General features: G+C 47.9%; 1 protein-coding gene across 6 annotated transcripts in view; it reads left to right on the top strand.

Annotated features, from left to right (window-relative positions):
* LOC120053907 (breast cancer anti-estrogen resistance protein 1-like) overlaps positions 1–17,241 on the top strand; it is a 116,141-nt gene extending 98,900 nt beyond the window's left edge. For 4 of the 6 annotated variants that reach the window (XM_039001209.1, XM_039001205.1, XM_039001210.1 and 1 more), the window contains exons 3-7: positions 7,954–8,109; positions 12,375–12,479; positions 12,735–13,958; positions 14,788–14,871; positions 15,065–17,241. In XM_039001209.1, coding sequence (XP_038857137.1) covers positions 7,954–8,109; positions 12,375–12,479; positions 12,735–13,958; positions 14,788–14,871; positions 15,065–15,580 — 2,085 coding nt within the window. In that variant the 3' untranslated portion in view covers positions 15,581–17,241. The remainder of the gene's footprint in view (positions 1–7,953; positions 8,110–12,374; positions 12,480–12,734; positions 13,959–14,787; positions 14,872–15,064) is intronic. The other 2 variants (XM_039001206.1, XM_039001211.1) reach the window with 1 other exon arrangement.
* The last annotated feature ends 2,594 nt before the right edge of the window (positions 17,242–19,835 follow it).

Genomic DNA, 19,835 nt, shown 5'->3' with positions numbered 1-19,835 from the left:
TTTTCTGCTCTGATACTGTAGAGAAAGGGGAGAGAAAGTGAGTATGGGAGACAGAGGGAGAGTGAGAGAGTGCAGAAGGAATCACAGGGGAAACATTGCCCTGAGCAGTGGAGCGCTGATGGGACCTTTTTGGGCTGGTCCTGTTATTACCTCCCAACAAAGCCTACAGCAGATATTGGGGAGGGATGGGGAAAGCCTACATCAGATAGTGGGGAGGGATGGGGAAAGCTTACATCAGATAGTGGGGAGGGATGGGGAAAGCCTACATCAGATAGTGGGGAGGGATGGGGAAGGCCTACATCAGATAGTGGGGAGGGATGGGGAAAGCCTACATCAGATAGTGGGGAGGGATGGGAAAAGCCTACATCAGATAGTGGGGAGGGATGGGGAAAGCCTACATCAGATAGTGGGGAGGGATGGGGAAAGCCTACATCAGATAGTGGGGAGGTATGGGGGAAAGCCTACATCAGATAGTGGGGAAGGATGGGGAAACACTACATCAGATAGTGGGGAGGGATGGGGAAGGCCTACATCAGATAGTGGGGAGGGATGGGGAAAGCCTACATCAGATAGTGGGGAGGGATGGGGAAAGCCTACAGCAGATAGTGGGGAGGGATGGGGGAAAGCCTACATCAGATAGTGGGGAGGGATGGGGAAGGCCTACATCAGATAGTGGGGAGGGATGGGGAAAGTCTACATCAGATAGTGGGGAGGGATGGGGAAAGCCTACATCAGATAGTGGGGAGGGATTGGGAAGGCCTACATCAGATAGTGGGGAGGGATGGGGAAAGCCTACATCAGATAGTGGGGAGGGATGGGGAAGGCCTACATCAGATAGTGGGGAAGGATGGGGGAAAGCCTACATCAGATAGTGGGGAGGGATGGGGAAGGCCTACATCAGATAGTGGGGAGGGATGGGGAAGGCCTACATCAGATAGTGGGGAGGGATGGGGGAAAGCCTACATCAGATAGTGGGGAGGGATGGGGAAAGCCTACATCAGATAGTGGGGAGGGATGGGGAAAGCCTACATCAGATAGTGGGGAGGGATGGGGAAAGCCTACATCAGATAGTGGGGAGGGATGTGGAAGGCCTACATCAGATAGTGGGGAGGGATGGGGAAAGCCTACATCAGATAGTGGGGAGGGATGTGGAAGGCCTACATCAGATAGTGGGGAGGGATGGGGAAAGCCTACATCAGATAGTGGGGAGGGATGGGGAAGGCCTACATCAGATATTGGGGAGGGATGGGGAAAAGAGAAAGGGGTTAGCGAGGGACATGGGTCTTCCCCTTAGCGTAAAAAGCAGATCCCCAGAAGCCTCTCTCTCTGTGCTCCAGTGGTTTCTCATCAAAGGGATGGGATATCACAGGAGCCAGGGGCGATCTTTGTTCTGGGCTGGGGGAGTCAAAAGGCCAGAGAGAGAGAGAGAGGCCAGAGAGAGAGAGAGAGGCCAGAGAGAGAGAGAGGCCAGAGAGAGAGAGAGAGGCCAGATCAGAGTGGAGGGACACAGGGTTCACACACGCACCACATCAGCTCAACACCCACTCCTGACTCCTGACTCCTGACTCCTGACTCCTGACTCCTGACTCCTGACTCCTGAGTGGTGTCATTAGTGTGAGGATGTGTGTAGCCATGTATGGGTGTTTATTTGTGTGTGTGTATATGTGGTGTGTGAGGTTGGCCTTATTAGTGAGTAGTAAACCTAGTGGTCATGGCTTTAATAGGGGCTGGCTCTTTGATGTTTTCATGGTCCTCTCAGTAGGGTCAGGGATAGAAGGGACCAACCTTGAGTAAGGAGACAGGAAATACATAAAGCTTGAAATAATGGGGAACTTAGGCTATGTTCTAGTGTCAATAGTGCATTCATGTAAAAAAGCAAAGCCTAACACTGCTTATTCCACAGTCCAAACAACATGGAAGCATTTCTATTCCCACTTGACACTCTCTCTACCATAGAAATGACAGATGAATAGATTGATAGTGAAGGATTCTCCTGTTCTTATCCGACGGTGCTGTGACTAATACCCTGTCACTGCTAGGAGACCTCTCTCACTGCGTTTCCACGGTAACACAGTCACGGACATTTTTTTCTACTTTTTTTTTTCATTTAACCTTTTATTTAACTAGGCATTTGAGACAGACCTAACTGTGGTGTTGCCAGGAGATGCTGAAGAGAGATTTTACATGGGGGTTGTAGACAAACACCCTGAGAGAGAGCGAAAGAGAGAGTTGTAGAGAGTGATGCTCCCAGCCAGTCACGGCCTGCCCAGTCACGGCCTGCCCAGTCACGGCCTGCCCAGTCACGGCCTGCCCAGTCACGTCAGCTATTTGGGGCATGTGTCCCTGGGCCGTGGGGCTGTTGAGGGGGTCTTTGCGGATTAGTTGTTGGGCGCTCCCTGTCTCCAGTAGCTCTGTACTCCGTCCTGCCAGGCCCACCAGGCTGACCCCCTGTGCCACATGGCACACAGGGGCCAGGGGGCCAGCAGGAGAGCTCCGACAGAAGTGTGGAGTTAATTAGGGCCTGATTAATCCTGCAGCCCGGACCAAGCAACCAGGGATATGGGGCTGTAAATCTACACACCCCACCCTGCGTCAGCGTCTCAGCCCCCCACACCCCCACGGGCTCCACTACAGTCAAGCATTACTGCACTGCTCCCATTTACTGCTGCGGCTGGGATGGATATTAGTTCTGATCTGGGTCACACACCAGCTGCTTGGAAAGTTTTAGGTTAAACAACCCTAGTTCTGAGGGAGGATTATGACCTTATTTAAGAGCATTCTCGGAATTGAAACCCTTCATCACTACTCTATCCAGGTGAAGTAGTCAGTTTGAATATCCCCACATATATTTATAAATATGCAGTTTACCACATACTTATAGGATAAAATTACTACCTATCGGACAAATTTGAATGGGTCTTCTTTGACCTGTCCTATATCCTGTAGTCTGTGATCTGTGTGTTAGACCTGTCCTATTTCCTGTAGTCTGTGATCTGTGTGTTAGACCTGTCCTATTTCCTGTAGTCTGTGATCTGTGTGTTTGACCTGTCCTATATCCTGTAGTCTGTGATCTGTGTGTTAGACCTGTCCTATTTCCTGTAGTCTGTGACCTGTGTGTTTGACCTGTCCTATATCCTGTAGTCTGTGATCTGTGTGTTTGACCTGTACTGCATCCAAGCCACACTGCCTACATCTCTCCCTCCCTCTTCGCCATCTTTGAGTGGGCGGTGGTGTAGATGAGGTCCCTCTTCTCTGACAGCCATGCCACTCTACCACTGAGGAGGACCCAGGAGCTGGGTTGCTATGACACAGCTGCAGCCTGCCATGCCCTGTGCTGTGTTGGGCCGGGCACTGGCATCACAACTGATCATGCCTGTAACCTGTGCAGCTGTGAGGCAGTGGTTACACGCCCCAGTCTCTCATGTCTAGGGAAAGATGAGGAAAAATAACATGGAAGAGAGATGCTTGGTGGGGAGGTCATCATCTGCTGTTTGAAGCTGGTGTACAAAATCATCTGCCCCCTGTCCTCCGTCCCCCCTACACATCTCTCGAATGGTCACAGATGGCCCCTCATCAGGCTGAGATGGGGAGGGGGGGGGGGGGGGGGGTCTGTGGAGGAGTTCTCCTGCACGGTCGGTCGGCGAAATCGCACATCATTAGCTCATTATGGATGCATCCCCCCCAAAAATCACTAGAAAACAGCTTAAACAAATGCAAATGCAGCTACTTTGCTGTTATTCTGGCTACACTACACTAGCAAGCAAGGAATAAGAACGTTGCCAGCCATCATGGCAACTGAACTGATAGAACGAACGACCAGCCTGCTTGGGTAGCAACCCTAGATTTGTCTCGGGACTATATGCCGTGGAAGGATGAAATAGTATAAATAAATTAATCAAAATAACGTTTTTTATGAAAATATGTCAATCATTATTTGTGTATATGTTGGTATCCCGTTGTATAAAAGTGATAATACCCTCGAAGCCAGTGTCAACATCGTCTCGGGCCTAACAACACCCGTGCCAATATATCCTCCAAACACCGGCTTCTCTGGCATTATCACTTAAATATATCACATACCTTTTATTTTCCTGCATATGTAAAATCAGGATTATGCCTCTCCTGCCATTCATTCCAAATAGACTGGTTTGGATTTCTCCCTGCCAATATGACTGCCATTTTCACCCCGTTCTTGAACTTTGAGTGTTTGACAGCCCTCTAGTAATTGAATAGGATCTCTATGGTCAGGGCATTGTACTAACGCTACAACACTCACACTACCTGGGAACTGAAATGTGTTCTGCCTCTGGGAGAGTAATAGAAACACACAGACTGCATTTTCATTCAACCTAAATCAGATTGAATTCTCCTCATCATAGGGATGGAATGAGGATTATTAGGTTATTAAAATATTTTATATTATAATAACACTTTACCTAAGGTGTTTGAATGTAGCACCAAAAAGCTATCAAGGGTATAGAAGGTAGCCATAAAACGGTTTCATTTTCAAACATGTGAGGTCCAACGTCGGATATTAGTCTTCGTAGTCTAGCCTTGGTTCACTTGAAAGACCATGTCACAAGAGTCAGGAGAAGTTTTTCTTTGTCTTGCCTGTTGCAGGTGGACTGGCAAACCCTTGTGTTCTGAAACGATCTGGACAGACAGACAAGGGTGGCTGTGGAGAGTGGTGGCATGTATCATGGTGTCAGCTGGGTTAGGGGTCAGTGGACTGTGGCTGATGGGGGACATGGGCAACAGAGGGGCAGTGGGGTGGTGGTGATGGGGGCTTTGCAATCTGTTCCTCTCCTCAGGGTGACCCCTGTTCCAACAGACAGAGCCTCCATGAGGGTACCTTGTGACCAGCTGCCAGCCCAGTAAAGCAGCGAGGGCTCAGGGCATCACTGCTCCACATTGTTCTACACCCTCAATGGCTCCAATGTAGCTCCTCGTCTTTTAGTGACATCATCATTATGACCTGATAGAATGTTGTGACAGCTTTCGGCTGGGTGTGCCCCTCCCCCCCCCTGCTTCTCTCCCATTGACAGGAGCCTTTCAACACTATTGATGAGGACTTGGCTAAGAGCCAGAGCCTATATGTACCCATCCCCTCCCCTCTCCAGCGTCTTCCTCCTTGATAATTCACACTATTGACCGCCATTACTTATGCTGATGGAGCTCAGGGCCTCAGAGGGATCCTCCAATAGCATTAGAAGACTTTAACAGCCAGCTGAGGAGGGCATTGATAGGGCTGGCTCATTACCATGTGTTGAATTACCAAAACTCTGAGAATGTTTCCTTCTAATCTCATTAAAAGCTCACAGAGGATCTTTGTCAATAAGAGCGAGGTTGCGTGATAGACATCTGACTCTCACTTACTTCTGTCAATAAGTAGCCTGACGCTCTCAGGAACATGCTGGTGTATAATGTGTGATCATGTTTCTGTGGGCTGTTTACATTCATGTCAACAGGACAAAACATGACAGATAAAACGCAATATATATGAATAAACTCAGAATGACATGTTGCCAGTTGTGCTTGGGTATCCCATCTCATCACCCTTATAGCACAAAGGAACGGGTATGTTGTTACTATGTGGTAGTAAAGGTCTTTAGGTCAAGAGGAGCACACAATAAATGTTATGATCTACAGTATATCTGAGTATTGAGAAAAGCGAGCGTTTTGTGTGAGAGAAGGCTGCCAAGGAGGCTGGGAGATATCACCCTGGAATGTGTTAGATGAAACACCTGCTGTGTACTTTAAACGTGTGTGAAACTGGCTGGCTCCATGGGGAATAGGCTGTCTGGAGAGACTAGGAAAGTAAGGCAGGGATGGGAGGGGAGAGACATGGAAAGTAAGGCAGGGATGGGAGGGGAGAGACATGGAAAAGGGGGGAGGGAGGGAGTTTTGTGTAGGGAGACATTCTAATATTACTTTGGTTCAGTTGATTCAATTTGTTCTGGGGTTTTCCCTTACTCCTATTTCAGCTTATAGGCTGTCAGGTTAGAACATCTACTTTCTTTAGACACTGGTTCTGAATGAATGGAAGTTACTAAGGGAGCCATATAGAGGCGGAGGAAGGATACAGACAGGACATGAGGACAGGGATGAGACATATTAACAGAGGCAGATTGTCAGATTTATTTAATGTGCAATGGCTTAATTATCTGTTTAGCTGGGCTGTCACCTTTCAAGTGGCAGGCAGCCTGACTGGGAGAGCAAATATTATGACAGGATCCAGGAGAGTTCATTAGCAAAGAATGTGATTGGTTTCTTGAATGCCAGTCAAGCAGACTACTGAGGTACCCTTCACAAAGGAGAGGCAGAGAAGGGGAGTAGAATTAACAATTAGTAAAGGCTGGTGTGTGTTGGTGCTCGAGTACTCATGCATATTTGTGTATGCAAGCGTGTCGGTGTGTATTTGTTTCTCTGTCTATCTAAATGGACAATGGATTTATTTTATTGAATGTGAACTCACATATTGATTACTAGTAGATATTTATTGCTGCATTTTATAAACTTGGATTGGTGCACACTCAATATCTGAAGAGCATCTATCTCACTCCCACCTGCCTGGTTGCCATAGCCACTAGTGAGGAGTGGATATGATGAGATTCTATTAAGTGCTATCGGGCGGCTCACTAGGCACCACCATCTTGTACCAGGAGGTGTGTTCAGTATAGTTAGTACCAGTGCTGCAGCTTTTGTATTGTATTATTTCTCTAAGGTGATTGACTGTGTGTGTGTGTGTGTGTGTGTGTGTGTGTGTGTGTGTGTGTGTGTGTGTGTGTGTGTGTGTGTGTGTGTGTGTGTGTGTGTGTGTGTGTGTGTGTGTGTGTGTGTGTGTGTGTGTGTGTGTGTGTGATTGTACTGCTACATTCCTCACCCATCAGTAGTGAGGGCAGCGGTGTATCCCTGTAGCTGGGAGTAGATCATCAGAGATCTCCCCCAGTGTCCTGATTGGGAGAGAGATAGCAGCATTCCTTCTCTGTGTGATTCCACAGACCTCGTCTGCAGGGGATCGATAGCAGGGCCAGATTAAAGGAAGTTAGAGGAGAGACATCCACACACACAGACGAACACACAGCCAGAGGAACTCAGATATAGACTGCCAAGGAGCACTGATGCAGGGAAATATCATATTATTATATGACATGATATGGTCCTGATAGGGAATGCTAATGCTTTGATTCGTAATATCCTGTGAGAATGTGTACTAGTTTGGATGGAGGGTATGCTCCAGTTAGTGTGTCTGTATTGATGGAAAGCCAGTGTGCTGTTGTCTATATAGCGGTCTATCTGTCTGTTTTCATTTCCCAGGCCCAGACAGTTGACATAACCCTGAGACTATAATACTGTGGGTAAACAGGCAGACAATAGGACAGCCCTTGTTCCCATACTGATCCCCCAGGACCCCCATTCTGTTTTTACTGCCTCTGTGGTTAATCCAGACTGTCACAGGCTGTGTTGACTCCTCACTGTGGGTCAGGGGGATTTCATTATGATTGAGTCTTGAGTAGATGTAACAGTATAACTTTAGTACGTCCCCTCGCCCCGACACGGGCGCGAACCAGGGACCTTCTGCACACATCAACAACAGTCACCCACGAAGCGTCGTTACCCATCGCTCCACAAAAGCCGCGGCCCTTGCAGAGCAAGGTGCAACCCTACTTCAGGTCTCAGAGCAAGTGACGTAACTGATTGAAACGCTAGTAGCGCGTACCCGCTAACTAGCTAGCCATTTCACATCCGTTACATAGATATAATGTGCATACTACAGTAATCGTCTACGTGATGGAGTCATTTGGACAGAGGAAAAGCACATTAGGCTTAAAGTTGCATCAATTTGACAAAATACTGTAACAGACCATTTCATTAACATCATGTCTCCCTCCGTCCGTCCGTCTCTCTCTCTCTCTCTCTCTCTCTCTCTCTATCTCTCTCTCTATCTCTCAGGTGGTGGTGCCAACGCGGGTGGGTCAGGTATATGTGTATGACACAGGGAAGTCAGAGCAGGATGAGTATGACGTCCCCCCCAGACACCTGCCTCCATCCCAGCAGTCCCAGGACATCTATGATGTTCCCCCGACCCACAGCCAATACAACCAGCAGGTGAGGTGTCAGCTAGAAACACATGTTCTCTCTCCTGAGCCCTAGGACCATGCCGGATGACTCCTGGCTGTCTCCGTCCCCAGTCCACCCGGTCGTGCTGCTGATCCAGTTTCTGTTGTTTTGCCTGTGGCTACGGAACCCTGACCTGTTCACCAGACATGCTACCTTGTCCCGGACTTGCTGTTTTCGTGTCTCTCTCAATTCAAAGGGTTTTATTTTCATGGGAAAAATATGTTTACCTCACCTGTGTTTATGTTAACACACTGCACTTCCCTGCCTTTCTAGTAAAGTATACAGTAACATATACAGTAACACACCCAGAACAGATTTCTCATCTTCCATATCATCAGCAATTGAGCCACACTAGTTGGTGTCCGATGTATGAGAGGGGCTGTGGTATTCATGTCCTCTCACTGTCCTGCCTCGCCACTTATTGTCTCCTATGTCAATGAAGTGATTTTGTCCTCTTCACAAGATTGATGGCTATTATTCCTCTCGACTGCCTTAGACACACTTCCTGACTCGATTGGTCATCTGTCTGTGAAGTGTCTCACTTCTCATTAATAATTGATGTATTAGGAATATTAAACCACTCTCACTCTCCTCCCTCCCTCTCTTCCCTCTCCTCCCTCACCCTCCCTCCCTCTCTCTGTCGCCCTCTCCTCCCTCCCTCACTCTCCCTCCCTCTCTCTGTCTCTCCCTCTCCTCTCTCTCTCTGTGTCTCCTCCCTCTCTATGTCTCACTCTCCCTCCCTCTCTCTGTCTCTCTCTGTCCTCCCTCTCTCTGTCTCTCTCTCACTCTGTGTATGTTTAAACCCACAGCGGTTCTGTGACTCCATGTCTATTTTTAGAGAAGGTCATACATTACTAACAGGGGAAGTAGATATTTCAGTGTCTGGAGGCGTTAGAAAATGAAGGTTGTATTTTTCCACAAAGCACAGTGAGCAGCGTGTCCTGAGCTGCATGTGCTTTGGCTCTGAAGGTGAACCCGCTTTCTGTGTCATTCACACACACACACACACACACACACACACACACACACACACACACACACACACACACACACACACACACACACACACACACACACACACACACACACACACACACACACAGACACAGACACAGCAAAGGTCGCATGGCAGTAGAGAGGGGTAAAGAACCAGCTGGAAGGAGGAGAGAATGAGGGAAAAAGAGGAAAAGCTGTTTGACTGCGTCAGAGAGGGAGAAAAGCAGTTGGAAGACAAACTGAGAGTAGAAACAAAAATGAATAAGAGGAAGCTGAAAGGAGTAGACATACAGCCTTTTAGAGAGGCAACGTGATCCTTCAAATATAGTGCAGGGCCTGTAGGGATATCATTGCATTCAAGCTCAGATAGCAGCCCAGGTTCACTGGACAATCTATTGAGCCCTGGTTTTGGTTTTCTGCTGAGAGGAGTAACACAAACATCTATTTTTCACTCCAACCTGTCTGCTATCAGATCAGTGTACCCACGTTGAATACCAACTCCAAACAAATTGCATCGGCTGAATTCAAGATTCTGATCAAGTGTCTTCTCAAGGTGCCCAATGGTTGGGGGGGTGGATTTGTTATTCATACTGTAGTCCCTCTTGCCTCCTCTCTCTGTCAGTCTCATCCCCCAAAGGCCTGGAGAACAGATTGTATCACACTGTTTGGTCTGAATTATAATTGCTAATCTGCTTGTTTGGGGACAGCCGCATTTCAAGTGATGGGAGTGCAATTTGCTGTGTGTTATAAGTGTTTAGGAGGAGGGAGAAGTTGGCTTGTCAGTCTGCTGCTGTTTGCTGTCACGTTGTAGAGAAACAGGGAGGAAGTTGAATCTTAGATACCACATACTCTATTCCTCCTCAGGTGCAACGCTTATTGACACCCAGCCTGCAGATAATCCTTCCTCAGCATCATCAACTTTAGAGGGGGTCCTTTGTCAGACACTGGCAGCAGATTGTCAGACCCTGGCAGTAGACTGTCAGACCCTGGCAGTAGACTGTCAGACCCTGGCAGTAGATTGTCAGACCCTGGCAGCAGACTGTCAGACCCTGGCAGCAGATTGTCAGACCCTGGCAGCAGACTGTCAGACCCTGGCAGTAGACTGTCAGACCCTGGCAGCAGACTGTCAGACCCTGGCAGCAGATTGTCAGACCCTGGCAGCAGACTGTCAGACCCTGGCAGTAGATTGTCAGACCCTGGCAGCAGACTGTCAGACCCTGGCAGTAGACTGTCAGACCCTGGCAGCAGACTGTCAGACCCTGGCAGCAGACTGTCAGACCCTGGCAGTAGATTGTCAGACCCTGGCAGCAGACTGGCAGTAGATTGTCAGGCCCTGGCAGCAGATTGTCAGACCCTGGCAGTAGATTGTCAGACCCTGGCAGTAGATTGTCAGACCCTGGCAGTAGACTGTCAGACCCTGGCAGTAGACTGTCAGACCCTGGCAGTAGATTGTCAGACCCTGGCAGTAGACTGTCAGACCCTGGCAGTAGACTGTCAGACCCTGGCAGCAGATTGTCAGACCCTGGCAGTAGACTGTCAGACCCTGGCAGTAGACTGTCAGACCCTGGCAGTAGACTGTCAGACCCTGGCAGCAGATTGTCAGACCCTGGCAGTAGACTGTCAGACCCTGGCAGTAGATTGTCAGACCCTGGCAGTAGATTGTCAGACCCTGGCAGTAGACTGTCAGACCCTGGCAGTAGATTGTCAGACCCTGGCAGCAGATTGTCAGACCCTGGCAGTAGATTGTCAGACCCTGGCAGTAGATTGTCAGACCCTGGCAGTAGATTGTCAGACCCTGGCAGCAGATTGTCAGACCCTGGCAGTAGACTGTCAGACCCTGGCAGCAGATTGTCAGACCCTGGCAGTAGACTGTCAGACCCTGGCAGCAGATTGTCAGACCCTGGCAGCAGATTGTCAGACCCTGGCAGTAGATTGTCAGACCCTGGCAGTAGACTGTCAGACCCTGGCAGTAGATTGTCAGACCCTGGCAGTAGATTGTCAGACCCTGGCAGTAGATTGTCAGACCCTGGCAGTAGATTGGGTTGTGTGTTTGTGAGTGTGCGTTTGTCACACATGGAGCGTCAATCTGATGTTTATGATCAACAAAGCGCTGTTTAATACAGCCATTAACCTAAAAGATCCTAAAACTCATTACCAAGCTCCTTAACTTGGTGACTAACATCACCTATATAGTTCTGAAATAGTCTGTTCATCAACATCAGACCCTTCATAGGCTGGAGACAGACAGAGACAAGACTTTGGCTGCTGCATGGCGGTATGTTCCAGAAGTTTACTCACACAAGACTGACAGCAAAGTTAATTCCCTCGCTGCTGCTCCAGGCTCAAGTGCATTCTGGGATTGAATTCGACAGTGCTTTAGAAAAGAGGTTAGGCAATAGGCATCCTCTCAAACACATTCTGTATCATTGTTGCACTAAAATCTCCACATTGATTTGAATGTTGTATTTTGTGGGCATCACAAACCTTATGGTTTTCATATGTCATACAGTGGCGAATGCAGGCACAACTGACCAGTAGCACTGAGGTTTTATGAGAGCAGAGTTAGCACTGAGGTTAAGGTCTCTGCTGTATAAAATATTTTCTCCAGCTGTTTCCAACTTGGATCCTGCTCCAGTCAGTCCTGTGTGTGTCAGGGCCAGTCCCAGATGGGATGTGTATCCTCTGTGTAGGAGTGGGAGAGAGGGTCCTATCGCGTGTATCAACGCCATCACTAACCCCCTCTCAGTCTGCAGCCTTAATAATGCCTCTGTTTGTCTCCCCTTCCCTGACATTATATACCCTTACTAATGGGGAAGAGGAGAGAGGTAAAAAAGAAAGCATACAAAAAATGGTAGGAAGGTGGATGTGGATGTTTATGTAAGTGTAAATTAATACACATGTGAATTGGAAATGTGTTCTTTGCATATCCCAACTCCCCCTGAGACACCCTCAGAGTGGGGTCACGGCCAGGGTCAGCCATTATCAACGGTGACCTTCGAGCAATTAGGGTTAAGTGCCTTGCTCAAGGGCACATCAACAGATTTTTCACCTTGTCAGCTCAGGCATGTGAACTACCAACCTTTCAGTTACTGGCCCAACGCGCTAACCGCTGGGCTACCTGCCGCCCTGTGTGTGTGTGTCTGTATGTGTGCACGTCTCTTTTAATGTGTGTCTGTATATCTCTGATAGTGTGTCTGTAAATGTATCTTTATTGCTTGGGTTGTTTTATCTCACTGTGCCTTCTATCTTCCCCCCAGGTGTATGACACGCCACCCATGGTGTTGAAAGGCCCCCCCAGTGGCCAAGACATCTATGACACGCCCCCCAGTGTGGACAAGAGCCAGCTGTTCTCCCAGCAAACGGTGAGAGGCTGCTGCTGCACCAATAGGGTGTCCTCTCTGTCTGTTGTTGTAGGAGAGGAGGGATACAGTGGTAGACTCATCAATCCCAGTGTACTTTACCATCTGTCCTTGTTTGCTGGATATGTGGGGCCTTAAAGTAACCATCCCTCCTCCTTATCATGAGTCAGAATGTGTGTTTGACATCATTATGAAGTCCTATGGCAGTGAGAGTCAGTACAGTATGTGTGTTTGATGTTGCCTCTGTCTCCCTCCCAGGTGTACGACTTCCCCCCCTCCGTCAGTAAGGATGTTCCAGACGCTCCTATCAGGGAGGAGACCTATGATGTTCCCCCCCACTTTGCCAAGCTGAAGAGTCTGGAGAGCCACAGCCAGGGCTATCTGATCCCCGGGGGGCCTGAGCCCCCCATCCCTGAAGACGTGTACGACGTCCCTCCCCCTCCCCTCACCGGCAAGCGCCACCCAGACGCCCACCACGCCCCCCTGGGCCAGGAGATCTACGACATCCCTGCCAGTCTGAGGAAGGGCGGACACCACAACCCCCAGGATGTGTACGATTTCCCACGCGAGCGGCCTGCAGGCGAGGACTCTATCTATGACGTCCCCCCACAGGTGGTGAGAGACGCGGGTGCCACAGAGGAGCTGACGGTCAGCTTCAAACGACTGTCTGCCTCCAGCACGGGCAGCACCCGCAGCAACCTGTCCACCTCCTCTCTGGACATGGTGCCAGTCAGGGAGTCGGTGGTGCCCAGCCAGGCCGGCCCGGGGAAGCTGTTGATCCTAGACCTGGAGCAGGCCATGGAGCGCCTCTCCCACCTACAGCAGGAGGTGGAGGGCTCCGTCTCCCTCCTCATGTCCTTCATTAGTGGGAACTGGCGCAGCCCCACCCAGATGGAGGCCAACCTGCCAGCCATCAGGCAGGCGGTGGACAGGATGAGGGTGGCCGTCAGGGACCTGCTGGAGTTTGCACGGGGGGCTGTGGCCAACTCTGCCCAGGCCACTGACCGCACGCTGCAGGCCAAGCTGGGCAAGCAGGTGCAGAAGATGGAGGAAGCCTTCCAGGGCCTGGTCAAGTACAGCCAGGCTCTGGATGCTGTGGGCTGGGCCCCCTCTGCTCAAATGGCACCCTTAGCAGGCAGTGGTGGGGATGACCTGGACCGGCTGGTCATGTGTGCCCGGGGCGTGCCCGACGACACTAAACAGCTGGCCTCCTTTCTCCATGGCAACGCCTCGCTGCTCTTTAAAAGGACAAACAAGCAGCAGCAGCTTCCTCTGCCCCCCGTCCCCCACACTGCTGACCTCATGGGTCAGATGACCAACAACAACATCTCAGCTTATCAGACAGGAGACGGCAGGGCCAACATCCAGTCCCGGCCCCTGCCGTCCCCGCCCAAGTTCACGGCCGAGGAGGAGACCCATGACCGGCCGTACGAGACTACAGAGGAGGGCTGGATGGAGGACTATGACTATGTGCATTTACAGGTAATACCTCCTCATACGAAAGAACAAAACAGATCATCACATATGCATTTACATCCTCAATTATCAGTGGAGAATAAGGTTTGAGTGTGTTGGTACTGTCAGTGACAGCACTGGTACTCTTATAACAGCATGGTGGTTTGGAGCAATCAGGAGCACTCTACATTAACCCATGGATTACGTTAAGCATGTCAAGCCATAGTGTCTGTCTGTGTTTAATGATAGGCTGGTACAGTATTTCAGATGAGAGAGAAGATAGAGATGACGATACACCAGTAGATTGATCAATTTCCCATACAAAGCTTCGTCATGTGGGATACACATACTCCCCCAACGCACTGCTTCAGGTGTCATCATCAGTCACCATTACTGCATGTACAGGCATGTTTCTCTACCCATCATATGTCATCGCTTTCGCTGTCCATTGCTGCTGTTGTATCCCTCATGTGCAGCAGTGTTGTTGCTATGAAAATGCAAGGAGAACAGATTATGTTAAGATGATATGATCTTGTTTAAAATACAGTTATATCTTAAATATGTTTCAGTGCTATATGTGTGTTTGGCACACTAACATACAAATCTCGATGTCATGTGTCACTTTCTCTCAGTGCAGTGGCAGAGCTGCAGTCTGGTCTGGTGTGATATGAGCTCATACTGCCCTCTGCTGATTAGGAGAATTATCACACGTGGTGTCAGACATTATTTTATATGGGTGATCCTCCCTTGAGCCAGTTGAATTAAAATTCCATCCCAGCATTGTCTTAGTGTGTTTGTGTCTATGTGCTTGGAGCAGTAAATACGATACATTTTCTTTCTGTCGTTTGATTTCCAGGGTAAGGAAGAGTTTGAGAAGAATCAGAGGCAATTATTAGAGAAAGGGAACAGAAACAACAAAACCACACTGGAACGGCAGCAGGTGAGGACCTGTGGGTCTGTCAGTGAGAGTGGATGTGTATCTGAGGGATTAATAAGGGAGTGTTTGAAAGAACATTGTGTGCGACTGTGCTGTTCCATTGGTGTCTTAGTGGTTGAGGGTTCAGTCAGTTCATAGGGGATGTTTTACAGATCAGGCAGGTATTTATTTACTCTCTTCGTGTTCCCATCTACTGAAGCTGAAACAGTTTGAGCGACTGGAGCAGGAAGTCAGCCAGCCAATCAACAATGACATCTCAGGCTGGACCCCGCCTCCCCACTATCCGGCGGCCCAGCGGAGCAAGCTGAGCATGGGCGACCGGCAGCTGCTGCTCTTCTACTCGGAGCAGTGTGAGGCCAACGTCACCACCCTCACCAACGCCACCGACGCCTTCTACTCCTCCATCAACAACAACCAGCCGCCCAAGATCTTCGTGGCTCACAGCAAATTTGTCATCCTCAGCGCACACAAGCTGGTGTTCATCGGGGACACGCTCTCTCGGCAGGCCAAGTCCCCAGAGGTGCGGGCGCATGTGGCCCAGCACAGTAATGCTCTGTGTGACAAACTCAAGGACATTGTGGTGAGCACCAAGACTGCAGCGCTGCAGTACCCGTCCCCCGGTGCGGCGCGAGACATGACGGAGAGGGTGCGGGAGCTGGCCGGCTGCACACAGCAGTTCCGCATGGCTCTGGGCCAGCTGGTGGCCATGTGAACCTCCGGTCCTGAGACACTGACATGGGGAGTCCACACTGGGACACACAGCACCCACACACCCAGTGTGCCACTATCACAGACACATGGACCCTTCATCCTCCTCTTGTGCTTTTTATTTTTAAAAAGGACAACTATCTGACTGGGCTGGGCCATAGGTTGTAAATGAACCATTGTAAATATTTAAGTTACTATTAGCCAGAAAGAAAATGTACTTCCACTATATATGTTTTTGAGACATTCTGGAAAAACTCAACATGATGTAGTTTTTAGGCAATGTCCATTATTATTATTATTGCTATACTGTAATTATTGCTCTGATTATTATAATTGTTATCATTATTGTTATAATGCGTTAAGGATGTTTACATTTCAAACAAAATGTATGTAGTACTTAATGCTGTTTTTCATCCTAGATTATCAATAATGGTGGATTTTGTAAAAGTCATGTACTTAGGTGAGGTGGAGGATATGTTGACAGAAAATGAATAGCTTTCCTTAGAGCTGTCAAAGGAGGCTGGGCATTGTGTTGTGAGTGCAAGGCATTCTGGGTAGGACCTGGGAGGGAGAGGTTTCCCTGACAGACAGTTAATAACGTTCTCACTGCTGTCATGGGACAGGTTTCATTTGAGTAGCTCTACATGCTAATTAAAATGTCCCAATTAGAATACTGTATTTTAGTACCATCTCTTCCTTTGAGATTGAAGGAAGAATGAAAATAATTTTATGGTCAGCATTTCTACTTCCCTTGTTCTTCAAAAGCACAAAGCTTTATCCGTTTGTCTGCTGCCACTAGAGTGCTAGTATTCACCACACTCTCCCAGACTCTCCTAGGCCTGCATGCTCTGTGGTCTATAGGGTTGGTTTGGACTCGTGTGACTCTGTTCCAGAAGTCTGTTCTAGAAGTCTCCTGTGCTCCATACCAGGCTCTCTGCTCAGCTCCCAGAGGTGGAACTCTGCCTCTCCTCCCCCTAGCACTTCCTGGACAGCACCGCTGCACCCTGCAGGCCAGGGGAACCTGTAATGGTTAGGTGTACTGTTTGTGAGGATATAATTGGTGTGAAAAGTGCATTTGTTTTCATTAGCATGCACTCAACCCCCTTGTAAATTGATGAGCATATTAAGGAGTGGTTGTTTATGAGCTCCACCTCTGCTTTTTACCAAATGGATGTGTACACACACACACACACACACACACACACACACACACACACACACACACACACACACACACACACACACACACACACACACACACACACACACACACACACACACACACACACACACACACACACACACACACACACACACACACACACACACAAGATATTGACGGTAATATCTGTTAGCCTAACATTAACCATTCAAATCACATTGCTGCAGCTGTATCATATCCCACTTCAATAGCTGTACCAGAGGGATGTGAGTTAGCTTGGCCAGGGGGTGTGTTTTACTATTTCTTCAGTCCTGGAGAAATCTCCAAACAAAGCAGAGGAATCTGCTAACACTCTAGTTTCCATTGACCTGTTGTATTCTAAGTATCAGATTATGTCAGAGGGCGTAGTTCAATGCAACATATTGTACTATAAAGCACTGCAACATGTTGTTGTGGATATAGTTGAAACCCCTGTGAAGTAAAAATAATACATTGAAAACTAAGCTGACTGGTAATGTTATTCTGGTCTCAAATCTGTGTTTTAAGATTTGAAATATATATGTTAAGAACATACTTCTGCATTGCATTGCATAACTGGAAAATACGGTGCTTCGGAAGTATTCAGGCCCCTTGACTTTTTGTTACGTTACAGCCTTATTCTAAAATTGATTCAATAGTTTTTTTTTTCTGATCAATCTACACACAATACCCCATAATGACAAAGCAAAAACAGGTTTTTAGAAATCTTTCCAAATTTATAACAAATAAAAAAAACTGATATGACATTTACATAAGTATTCAGACCCTTTACTCAGTACTTTGTTGAAGCACCTTTGGAAGCGATTACAGCCTCGAGTCCTCTTGGGTATGATGCTACAAGCTTGGCACACCTGTATTTGGGGAGATTCTCCCATTCTTCTCTGCAGATCCTCTTAAGCTCTGTCAGGTTGGATGGGGAGTATTGATGCACAGCTATTTTCAGATCTCTCCAGAGATGTTCGAACAGGTTCAAGTCTGGCCTCTGGCTGGGCCACTCAAGGACATTCAGAGACTTGTCCCAAAGCCACTCCTGCTTTGTCTTGGCTGTGTGTTTACGGTCATTGTCCTGTTGGAAGGTGAACCTTCGCTCCAGTCTCAGGTCCTGAGCACTCTGGAGCAGGTTTTCATTAGGATCTCTCTGTACTTTGCTCCGTTCATCTTTTCCTTGATCCCGACTAGTCTCCCAGTCCCTGCCACTGAAAAACATCCCCACAACATGATGCTGCCACCAACATACTTCACAGTAGGGATGGTGCAAGGTTTCTTCCAGATGTGACACTTGGTATTCAGGCTAAAGAGTTCAATCTTGGTTTCATCAGACCAGAGAATCTTGTTTCTCACCGTCTGAGAGTCTTTAGGTGCCTTTTGGCAAACTCCAAGCAGGCTGTCATGTGCCTTTTACTGAAGAGTGGCTTCCGTCTGGCCACTCTACCATAAAGGCTTGATTGGTGGAGTGCTGCAGAGATGGTAGTCCTTCTGGAAGGTTTTCCCATCTCCACAGAGGAACTCTAGAGCTCTGTCAGAGTAACTATCAGGTTCTTGATCACCTCCCTGACCAAGGCCCTTCACCCCCGATTGTTCAGTTTGGCCGGGTGGCCAGCTTTAGGAAGTCTTGGTGGTTCCAAACTTCTTCCATTTAAGAATGATGGAGGCCACTGTGTTCTTGGGGACCTTCAAAGCTGCAGACATTTTTTGGTACCCTTCCCCAGATCTGTGCCTCGACACAATCATGTCTCAGAGCTCTATGGACAATTCCTTCAACCTCATGACTTGGTTTTTGCTCTGACATGCATTGTCAACCGTGGGATCTTATACAGACAGGTGTGTGCCCTTCCAAATCATGTCCAATCAAGTTGTGGAAACGTCTCAAGGATGATCAATGGAAACAGGATGCACCTGAGCTAAATTTCTAGTCTCATAGCAAAGGGTCTGTAAGGTGTTTTAGGTTTGTCATTATGGGGTATTGTGTGTAGATTGATAAGGGGGGGGGTTCATACATTTTAGAATAACGCTGTAACATAACAAAATGTGGAAAAAGTCAAGGGGTCTGAATACTATCTGAATGTACTGTATGTACTTCACTCATTTTCAGTCACCCTTTCGATGGTGTTACAGACCTTTATTTTTTGGGGTGACTTCAGCTTTCGGACAAGTAAAAGATCAGTCCTGCTTGCTTACTAATAAAAACACTAAAATACCATATTACAAAGTAATGAAAATGTAACAAAATGCATACACACATTTATTCTGCCAAATAACCTGCAGTTTTTGTTAGTTATTTAGTAAACTCATAAATCAAGTGCTCAATATACCCACAGTGGAGGCTCCTCAAAAGAAAGGGGAGGACCATCTTCCTCAGTGAATTTCATACAAATGAAGTGAAACATTCAAGATGAACCTTTTTAGATAAAACTAAATATATTCACGTCATCAAATAATTTAATAAAACACACTTTTTGCAATGAAGGTCTACAGTAGCCTCGACACACTCTGTAGGGTAGCATCACGGTGTAGCTGGAGGACAGCTAGTTTCCATCCACCTCTGGGTACATTGACTTCAATACAAAACCTAGGAGGCTTGTGGTTCTCACCCCCTTCCATAGACTTACACAGTAATTATGACGACTTGAAGAGGACGTCCTCCAACCTCTTGCAGCATGAACTGACATGTTGTCCACCCAATCAAAGGATCAGAGAATGAATCTAGTACTGAAAGCATAAGCTAAAGCTAGCTAAGACTGCAGTGCATAAAATGTGGTGAGTAGTTGACTCAAAGAGAGAGAAAGACAATAGTTGAAAAGTTTTGAACTAATTCAAAAGTGAAGGAGAAGCAAGAGAGAGAGCTAACTATATTACGTTGTATTTTCTTCCAATTTCACTTTAGTGAATGCAGCTAGCTATTTTAGCCTACTCAAACACCCAGCTCAAACAGAGAAAGATGCTATGTTAGCTAGCTGGCTGGAACTCTTCCAAGTCAAGGTAAGCTTTTGGTTTTATTAATTTATTGCCACCAGTGCTGCCGGTGTAACTGCTAAACTGCTTGCTGACTACACTGTAC

Source organism: Salvelinus namaycush, chromosome 9 (genome assembly GCF_016432855.1).
Source record: "Salvelinus namaycush isolate Seneca chromosome 9, SaNama_1.0, whole genome shotgun sequence".
NCBI classification, from domain to species: domain Eukaryota; kingdom Metazoa; phylum Chordata; class Actinopteri; order Salmoniformes; family Salmonidae; genus Salvelinus; species Salvelinus namaycush.
Note: the sequence above shows the minus strand (reverse complement) of the source record. Positions and strands in the feature narration are given on the sequence as shown.